Source organism: Oryctolagus cuniculus, chromosome 18 (assembly GCF_964237555.1).
Source record: "Oryctolagus cuniculus chromosome 18, mOryCun1.1, whole genome shotgun sequence".
Classification (NCBI taxonomy): Eukaryota; Metazoa; Chordata; class Mammalia; order Lagomorpha; family Leporidae; genus Oryctolagus; species Oryctolagus cuniculus.
The window spans coordinates 7148639-7158285 of record NC_091449.1 but is presented as its reverse complement, the minus strand read 5'-3'; the positions used below and the strand labels follow the sequence as shown (position 1 = coordinate 7158285).

At 60.3% G+C, this 9647-nt stretch overlaps 1 protein-coding gene across 3 annotated transcripts; it reads right to left on the bottom strand.

Annotated features, from left to right (window-relative positions):
* Nucleotides 1-954: 954 nt before the first annotated feature.
* Nucleotides 955-6764, bottom strand: KLK5 (kallikrein related peptidase 5). 3 transcript variants are annotated; one of them, XM_070063574.1, is made up of 6 exons: nucleotides 6567-6764; nucleotides 5918-6004; nucleotides 3714-3981; nucleotides 3052-3308; nucleotides 2825-2958; nucleotides 955-1354 (listed from the first exon to the last, which is right to left on the bottom strand). In XM_070063574.1, exons 2-6 carry the CDS (start codon nucleotides 5988-5990, stop codon nucleotides 1202-1204), a joined length of 885 nt encoding a protein of 294 aa, XP_069919675.1. In that variant the 5' UTR covers nucleotides 5991-6004; nucleotides 6567-6764; the 3' UTR covers nucleotides 955-1201. The 3 variants fall into 3 exon arrangements, with proteins under 3 accessions (XP_069919675.1, XP_069919673.1, XP_069919672.1); XM_070063572.1 differs by lacking the exon at nucleotides 6567-6764 and adding an exon at nucleotides 6238-6409 and having other exon boundaries at nucleotides 5918-6001; XM_070063571.1 differs by lacking the exon at nucleotides 6567-6764 and adding an exon at nucleotides 6238-6408.
* Between the last annotated feature and the right edge of the window lie 2883 nt (nucleotides 6765-9647).

The following is a 9647-nucleotide window of genomic DNA, read 5'->3' as shown; positions in this document are numbered from 1 at the left end:
CAGCATGGCCACACGGTGACAACGAAGCAAACAGCAGGGGAGGGAGAGCCCCCAGGCCCTGCCTCTGCCCTGCTGCTCTCCAACGTAGACCAGTGGACCCACTCCTGCTGGTTTTGTTTGTTTGTTTGTTTTGACAAGCAGAGTTAGACAGTGAGAAAGAGAGACAGAGAGAAAGGTCTTCCTTCCGTTGGTTCACCCCACAAATGGCCGCTACGGCCGGCGCACTGCGCTGATCCGATGGCAGGAGCCAGGTGCTTCTCCTGGTCTCCCATGGGGTGCAGGGCCCAAGCACTTGGGCCATCCTCCACTGCACTCCCTGGCCACAGCAGAGAGCTGGCCTGGAAGAGGGGCAACCGGGACAGAATCCGGCGCCCCAACCGGGACCAGAACCCGGTGTTGCAGCGCCACAGGTGGAGGATTAGCCAAGTGAGCCATGGCACCGGCCTCCTGCTGCTTTTAAAAAATCATTTTCATGTGTGTGAAAGACAGAGATGTGGAGAGATCTCCCACCTGCTTGTTCACCCCTCAAATGCCCGCAACAGCCAGGGCTGGGCCAGGCCAAAGCCAGGAGCCCGGAGCCCCATCCAGGCCTCCATGTGGGTGCAGGGACCCAGGTACCCCAGGATCACCTGCCGCTCCCGGGGTGCACAAGCAGGAGGCTTGGACTGGAAGGGAAGCCGGGGCTCGAGCCCAGGCCCCGGGACGTGGGCTGCAGGCAGCCGAGCCGCTGCACCTGACCGTCCACTCCACCTCCCTTTGCTCCCCTGGCCCACGGCCAGCTCCATTTCATTCCCCACAAAGACCCAGGGAGAAGCCGCTTGCTGCCCTCCCAGCTTCCGGAAGTCACCTGTCACCTGCACGCCCCCGCCCGCGCCCCTCCCTCCATCTCCAAAGCCCTCATCCTGCCCCTCCCAGCTCCCTCTTGGAGGGACCAACGACTCCCATGGCAGCAGGTGCAGGGGGCAGAGGCGTGCCCGGGCCATGGCTGATGTTTTATTTCCAGGGTTGACTCTGGGTCGCGGCTGCAGAGGCTTGAGGGTGGGGTCGCCGGAGGGGGGGACGGGGACGCAGCCCCTGCCACGGGAGGGGCGGGGCAGGCCACCCCGGAGACCCCCCGGGAGTGGGGGCTGGGGAGAGGGAGAGGACGGTGGCAGGGGCAGTGTGCCTCTGCAGGGCGTGGGGGATGCGGGTGAGTCCTGCGTTAGTTGGACCGCATGGTGTCTTGGATCCACTTGGTGAAATTGCAGAGGTTGGTGTAGACGCCCGGGCGGTTGGGCTGGGCACAGGGGTAATCTCCCCAGGACACGAGGCCCTGCAGGGAGCCGTCACATACCACGGGGCCCCCAGAGTCGCCCTGCAGGGGAGAGAGGCAGAGAGGTGATGAGAGGGAGGGGCCCCGTCCAGGGCTGAAGGGAGGGGGCGGGGCGTGGTCGGCGCTGAGTTGAGTGAAAAGCGGCCCCGCCCACCAGGCTCACGCTATGACCCCGCCCCCCGCAATCACCCTCCTGCCTCAACACTCGCCCTCCCCACATCATTTCTCGTTCACGTTCATGCAAAAATACAGATTTGCGTGTTTATGCAAAACATGAATGCAGATTTGCATGTTTATGCAAACAACAAATGCATATTTACATGTTTATGCAAAATAAGGACACAGATTTGCATGTTTATGCAAAAATACAAATACAGGTTTGCATGTTCATGCAAAAATAAGAGCACAGATTTGCATGTTTATGCAAAATGAGTGCAGGCTTGCATGTTTATGCAAACCACAAACACATATTTACATGTTTATACAAAATAAGGACACAGATTTGTGTGTTTATGCAAATCACGGATACATATTTGCGTGCTTATGTGAAATTCGATGGCAATTGGGCTCAGTTGCAGGGACGCCTGGCTCCTCCCCTGGGCTCCCCTGTTCTCAGGGAGCCCACGTGGCTGCTGGCTGCTGGAACCTCTGAATGTCCACTTTCCTGTGCCTTCATCTTTCTCATGAATTTTTGTCTACATTCGTTGTGGTTTTTTTTGTTTTTTTTTTTTGTTTTTTTTGCTTTGCACACACACCGTTAGTTAACTGCTCCGAGCCTGGGCTCCTGTCTATGCAGTAGGACTACCGGTGACAGTGACGTGAGTGAATGAGCCGATGCAGGTGCATGACCTCTTGAAATTAGTGGGGAAGGAGGCTTTAGAGACTCGCTGGTTCGGATGCGAGATGGTTGTGGGATCCAGGCGCGGGGTTTCACGCCTTGGCCTGGCTAAGTCTGGCTCCTCCTGTCAGCGCGCTCCAATGCCACCACCTCTCAGTCAGCCTATTTGTGGGACGTTCTCCACCACCAGCGTTTTGCTTTGCTACTTTGTGGCTCCTCCACGCCTTCCAACCACTTCCTGCGTTCCACCCCCTGCATTAAATACCCTTAAAAATGCCTAGCATAGGGTTCCCCCTTTATCCTTTGTTGGGACATTTTTCTGTCATCTGGACTCCCACATCCCTTCTTAGAGTGCTGGTTCGAGTCTTGGCTTCTGCTAACACGCACCCTGGAAGACAGCCCAAGTACCTGGGCTCCTGCTACCCCCGTGGGAGACCCAGCCGGAGCTCCTGACTCCTGGCTTTGGCCCCAGCCCTGGTTGTTGTGGGCATTTGGGCAGTGGCTCCGCCTTTCAGATAACTAAACCTTAAAAATAAACCATATTATTAAAGCCAATTTTATCTTTTTTTAAAAAAAAGATTTAAAGGGGTCCTGGCTGCTTTGGCCATCACCGGCTTTCGGGCGACAGAGCAGGCTCCCCACGTGCGTCTGCGTGGAAGCGGCGGAAGCCTCACCTGACAGGAGTCCCGGCCCTCCTCGTCGCCGGCGCAGAACATGCTGTGGTCTATCTGCCCCGGGTAGGCTTCCTTGCACCGCTCCTCGCTCAGCACGGTGATATTTAAGCACTGGAGGACCTTGGGGAAGGCGTCTGTGGAATGGGACCGCAGTGAGAGGCGGGGCGAGCAGGGGCGCGCGGGGGCGGGGGGGTGGCGTGGGCACAGGGAGGAAGCTGGGCGCTCACGCTGGGAGTTGTTGGTGGTCCCCCAGCCCGACACTGTGCAGCGGGTCCCAGCAGAGGGGCAGCAGGAGGAGATGTTGATGGCCTTGACCGTGCGGCTCTCACGGACTTTGCGGTTCAATTTGATGAGCATGAGGTCGTTGGAGTGACCGGGGTGGGAGTAGCCGGGGTGCGGGATGGACTTGATTCCCTTGAACATCTGCTGCCCGGATTCGTAGACGGGTGACATGGAATGGTGGCCCAGGCGGACCCGGAAAACGCTGAGGAAGGAGGTGCCACCCCAGGCCTCAGCCTCAGCCCCTCACCCCATGCCGACCCCCACCCTCCCCCTGCACCTGCGACCTCAAACACCACCCGAAGCTCGGCCCAAGCCCACCCTCGGCTCCCAGTCCCTGCGCCGTCTTATTCCCGCCTACCCCGCCCCCTCTCACCCTATAAGCGCCAGTTCTAACTCCATCTGCACCCCAAGCCCAACCCCAAACCCAGCTTACTCCAACCCTAGCCTGCTCCCCGTTTGTAAATCATCAATATTTGTCTCCCCAAACCAAATCCAACCGCCGCCCCCAGATCCGGCCTACCCCAGCCCCAGCCCCGACCATCCCAGCTCTCCCTCCTCCTGCTCGCTCCTCTCCAGCCCCCCGCCCCGTCCGGTGAGCCCCACTCACGGCTTCCTGCAGTGGGCGGCCGTGAGCAGCCACTGCGGGGCCACCAGCACCGCCCCGCAGTACAGCTGCCCGGGCCCCAGCAGCAGCGCGCCCTGCCACGGCTGCGTGTCCCTCTCGCAGTCCGACCCGTTCACGATGCGGCTGCTGCTGCCGCTGCGGTCAGACGCGGCGTCCTCCTGCGGCCCGGCTCCCAGGTCCCGGTCGCTCCCGGGAGGTCCCGGGTCCGAGGGGTTGTAGCAGGAAATGTCCTCGTTTGCAAGAACAGGCTCTGGGGACAGAAAATGGGCGGGGCCTGGACTTGGGGCGGAGCTTGGGCAAGGGGGAGGGGCTTAGGCTCTGGAGGCAAGACCAATCAGAGGAGGGCTTGGGCTTTGGGGGCGGGGCCTGGAGAAAGCCCGCTGATTCGCTGAAAAGTGAACCAGGCCTGGGCTCAGGGACAGACCTCAGGTCCAGGTGGGGACACTGGACTCTGGCTGGACCTCAAGGGTTCCTGGGATTGGCCAGAGCTTGGTGAGCAAGACCAGGGGAGAGCGACACTGGGTACAGGAGCACAAGGAGAGAGCCAAGGCTGTCGGGGCAGGGCCCAGGGAGGGGATCTTGTCCCAAGAAGCAGGGCCAGGCCCTGGCAAGTGGGGCCAGGATGGGAGGCTGCAGAGCCTGAGGCAGGGGAGGGGTGTAGAATCCACAGGGGATTCCATCCTGCAGGGTCCTAGCTTTGGGAAGGGATGTGGGGCCGGAGTGGCATTTCAGACAGAGTAATCTGGCCTGGGGGCGTGGCTGAGGATAAGGGGCGGAGTCACACCTCCTGGGGAAAGGGCTCAGCAGGGCTGGTTTTCCAAATTCTCAAACACAAATGTGTTTCCTGAATCTCCCTTTCCACCCCATCTTCCCACATGAGACCTCCAGACAGGGGCTGGCACAGTGGCTTAGTGGGTAAAGCCGCTGCCTGCAGGGCCAGCATCCCATATGGGCGCTGGTTCAAGTCCTGGCTGCTCCACTTCCAATCCCACTCTCTGCTATGGCCTGGGAAAGCAGTAGTGGATGGCCCAAGTCCTTGGGGCCCTGAGGCCATGTGGGAGACTTGGAGGAAGCCTCTGGCTCCTGGTTTCAGATCGGCACAGCTCCGGCCATTGCGGCCATCTGGGGAGTGAACCAGCAGATGGAAGACTTCTCTCTCTCTCTCTGCCTCTCCCTCTCTCTCTGTGTAACTCTGCCTTTCAAATAAATAAATAAATCTTAAAAAAAAAAAACCTCCAGAAAGATACAGATACTGTGTGTCCTCATCAGTCCCCTCCCCCCCAAAGTCCACTTATGGCTTCCTTCCCCTCCTGATGACCCAGAGAAGCCCTGACATGGCCAAGAAACACGGACACAAGCACTGTCAGCCCAGCTCATATGCACGGCGGCATGGGCCCTCCCCGGAGTCGTGGCCACGCGCACATGCTGCATGTTTCTTAGCCATAAGGAGCTACAGGTGCACCGACATGTGACATGGTGACAAGGTCACACTCAGGGGACATTTGCACACACACACACCCAGCATGCCATCATGAAGTCATAGCACCACCGTCACATGGCAGCCATCTCACGGTGACAGCCGCTCTGCCCCCTTGGTCCCCTGAGGCGGGGACAGGAACTCGGGGCTCATACTCAGCCATGCCATCGCATGGACCGTGGCATTCATGCAACCGCACAGCCACACACAGTTGCATATATGTGGAGTCATGAACAAGCACTCAACCCCTCCACAAACCTGCACACCCCTTATGTCACACCCAGCCACTGCCGCTCAATCACAAATGGCCGCCTGCATGTGCGGTGCCACGCATTTTTGTGGTGACAGCCACTTTTGTCATGCACGATTCCTTGGCACAGGAAGAGGCACCCCCGACACCTGTGGTCCTACGCAAAACCGCCAGGCAACAGTGGTGTTCACACTCATGCTCACCCAGCCCCACGCTCACTCGGCTGCACCCACCCCTCACAGTCACCTCATGTGGGACAAGGGACTGCACACGCGTGTGCACACACACAGCAGTCACAGGGCCCCAGGCAACGCATCAACCATGCTGGAGCCATACCCAGCCTCATGCAGTCCCCAGGGACAACTCTCCAGTGCCACATGACTGCCGCCCCGTCCCGGTGCACACGCATGCACACACACACACGCGCACGCGCATGCATGTGTGCTCGGTTCTGGTTACCTGCAGCTCCGAGAATCACGGCTGCGGCCAGAGCACTGAGCATCCACACCCGGGGGCCTCCTGCAGGAGCCATGGCCGCTGCACCTGCTGGGGAGGGTCAGAGGATGGCGGCCTGGGTGAGTCTGGGGGCCCTTAGCCCCTTTCTCTACCCTGTCTCCCGCAGGACATTGCCCCCAATAGTGCTGAGCTGGGGCCTTGCAGCACAGGAGGGCGTGTCCAGCACCCGCAGTCCATGCGAGGAGGGAGGACATAGAGGTGGGCGCATCCAGGACCAGAGCCACAGGTGGGCCTGTGAACCGAGCCCCCTCCCCCCGCCTCACCTGCTGTGTCCCCCAGGCCGCGGTGGTGGGGGGAGGGACCCGCTCCCGGCTCGGCCGCCCGCTTCTGAGGCTTGCGCCGCCTGCCTGCCGCCTCCTCGGCTCTGGGCACCGGGCCTGGGTTATAACCACCCACTGGTCCCGCAGGCACATTCCCCGGGAGTGAGGCGCCCTGTCTGTGGGCCTTAGCAATCACTCCTCCTGCCCCCTCCCCCGGCCGCCTCCACCCCCAGAGCACCCCCCACACCCAGTTCCCAAGGCCACTCCCTCCCTCCCTGGCCCCGGGGATGGGGAGGGTCTCCGGGCCAGCCTCCGCCACCCTGGCTTCTCACCAGCTCTGGCTGGTTGCTCTTGGTGCAAAGATGTCTTCCTGTCTCCTGTGCCGCTCTCTCATTCTGCCTCCCTGTCCCCTGCCTCCCTCCTCTTCCTTCTCTGTCCCCGCTTCTTCTTCATGCTCTGTCCAGTTCTCTGGGCTTTTCCTGTCCCCTCAGAACCTTCCTGAGCCTCGGTCAGGATTTGCTAGCCTGAGGGTCTCTCTGTCTCTCTCGCTCCCTCTGTTTCTGGCATCTCCAACTTCCTCTTCCTCCATCCGTCTGCACCTGCCCCTGCCTCTGCCTCTGCACCTGCTGTGCCCCTGCTCTGCGCCCGGGTCTCTGCGGCGCTCTCTCCTGATCAGCCCTGCTGTTCCCGTCTCTGCACAGCCTTACAGGTCTGACTGAGGCACTATAAATGGAGCCTGCTTAGAGCACATGGGCCGACGAGCTCTCACACACATCACACCGTGCCTCGGGTCCAGGACATGAACGTAGCCATAGCAGCCCCTTGTGAGCGTCTGTGGCTCTCTGTATCCTTCCCTCCACACCTGCCTGACGCCTCCCTCTCCCCTCTCCTCCTTGGTCTCTGTTTCCAGCTCCGTCTGCACCACTGGGTCTGCTCTCCACCCCCCCACCCCACCCCGCCCTGGTATCTCCCTGTCTCTCCATCTCCTTCGCCTAGTGTTTTAGGCCAGGGAGACCCAGGCCCCTTTGCAGAGGACCCCCCCTGCCCCATTTCTCCTGCCCCCACCCTGAGGCCCAGGTCACAGCACGGAGAGAGGCCGGGATCCAGTCCTGGTGCCCCGGCAGGTGCTCGGCCCAGCTGGCACACGCAGGCGTGGGTGAGAGGGCTGGGCAGGGCCATTCGTCAGGAGGAAAAGAGGTCAAGAGGCCAGGATGGGGGCGGGCAGCTCCTGGCCTTCTGGGAAATGGGGCACTGGGTGGGGGCCCAGGCAGCGGCTCCCCCGCCCCCCGCCCAGTGCTGGGCTGTCGGGGCGGCCTTGCTGGGTTCCTTCTCCGCACCCGTCTCTGGCTCTGTCTCCCGGTCTCGGGCCCCAGGAGGAGGAGGGGGACAGACATCCGTCTGTGGTGCCTGATGCAGGCGAGTCTGTGACAAAGACAGCTGCAGGGGTGCGCTGGGGGAGCTCACGGAGCTGCTGCCTAGGAGGGACACCCAGCACCCGCTCAGCAGGGGGGATTCACAGCCCTGGAGCCGGGCCTTAGTGCACAGCAAAAACACAAACCCAAGACATGGGGCCGGCGCCGTGGAGTGGGTAAAGCCACTGCCTGCAGTGCTGGCATCCCATATGGGCGCCGGTTCGGGTCCCGGCTGCTCCTCTTCTGCTCCAGCTCTCTGCTGTGGCCTGAGAAAGCAGTAGAAGATGGCCCAAGTCCTTGGACCCCTGCACCCACATGGGAGACCCGGAAGAAGCTCCTGGCTCCTGGCTTCGGCCTGGCCTAGCCCTGGCCCCTGCAGCCATTTGGGGAGTGAAGCAGCGGGTGGAAGATCTCTCTCTCTCCTTCGCTGTGACTTTGTCTTTCAAATAAATAAATACAAATATTTTAAAAAGTTTACTCAGGTTTATTTTGATTATGGGAATTAGTATTTCATGCACTAAAGGGACAAAACCAGCAATCAACTCCTCCTTAGTCTTTTTGTTTTCTTAAGATTTACGTATTGACTTGAAAGGCGAAGTTACACAGAGAGGGAGAGAGAGAGACAGAGAGGGAGAGAGAGAGGGCTTCTACCCGCTGCTTCACTCCCCAGATGGCTGCAGGGGCCAGGGCTGGGCCAGGAGCTTCTTCTGGGTCTCCCACGCAGGTACAGAGGCTCAAGGACTTGGGCCATCTTCTACTGCTTTCCCAGGCCACAGCAGAGAGCTGGATCGGAAATGGCACAGCTGGGACTCAAATCAGCACCCATAGGGGATGCCGGCACTGCAGATGGCGGCTTTACCCGCTACGCCACAGTGCCAGCCCCAATAAATCTTTTTTTTTTTTTTTGACAGGCAGAGTGGACAGTGAGAGAGAGAGACAGAGAGAAAGGTCTTCCTTTTGCCGTTGGTTCACTCTCCAATGGCCGCCACGGCCGGTGCTCTTTGGCGGGCGCACCACACTGATCCGAAGCCAGGAGCCAGGTGCTTCTCCTGGTCTCCCATGGGGTGCAGGGCCCAAGCACCTGGGCCATCCTCCACTGCACTCCCGGGCCACAGCAGAGAGCTGGCCTGGAAGAGGGGCAACCGGGACAGAATCCGGCGCCCCGACTGGGACTAGAACCCGGTGTGCCGGCGCCGCAGGTGGAGGATTAGCCTAGTGAGCTGCGGCGCCGGCCCAATAAATCTTTTTTTTTTTTTTTTTTAAAGATTCCAGTACAGAGGAGCAGTAGAGCCCACAGTAGGGCACCAGCCCTCTGCTGTCAGGATTCCGTGTCATCCACCGCACACCCTCCGTTTCTTGTCTGTAGAATGGGAGTGATAATGGTACCCATGCCCACAGGCTCGGCCCGAGCACCCGATGTGTTCACGGAACATTCCAGGGAGAGAAACTCTGGCCATATGTCAGAATAAACTTCCCTTTTGATCGTGTTTCTCCATACGTCTTGAAGTGCACGCCACAGAAAGTCCCTCACGCAGGGCCGGGCCTGCTGGTGTGGTGAAGTTGCTGTTGTGTTGTTGCCATGGTTACCGTGACCAGTCCCAATTACCTGGGTTGATCTTGGCCTGCAGAGTCACCGGCTGGCCTCCACCTGGTAACCTTGGAGGCCGGCCTGGGCCTGATTATCAGTTGTGACTTCTGGGGAAGACTGGCCTGGGCGGGGCAGACTCAGGCCACTCCCACGGCCACTCCCTCCCCACGCTGTTCGAATTTCTTTGGTTCAGATCTTTCCTAGGCCTGCACTGGCAGCCACAGTGCCCACCCCACTCCGGAGCCTGCACCAGCCGGGTGGCTCACCGCCTGGCTTTTCTATGCACACCCTGTCCCGTGAGGCTGTCAGACCCTGTCCCTGCCCACGTGGTGTCCAGCTGGCTGCAGCCCCGGCTCAGCCCTGCGCCATCACCGGCTCCAGTCTCCCGGCTCTGCTAGTCCTGTGCATGGCCC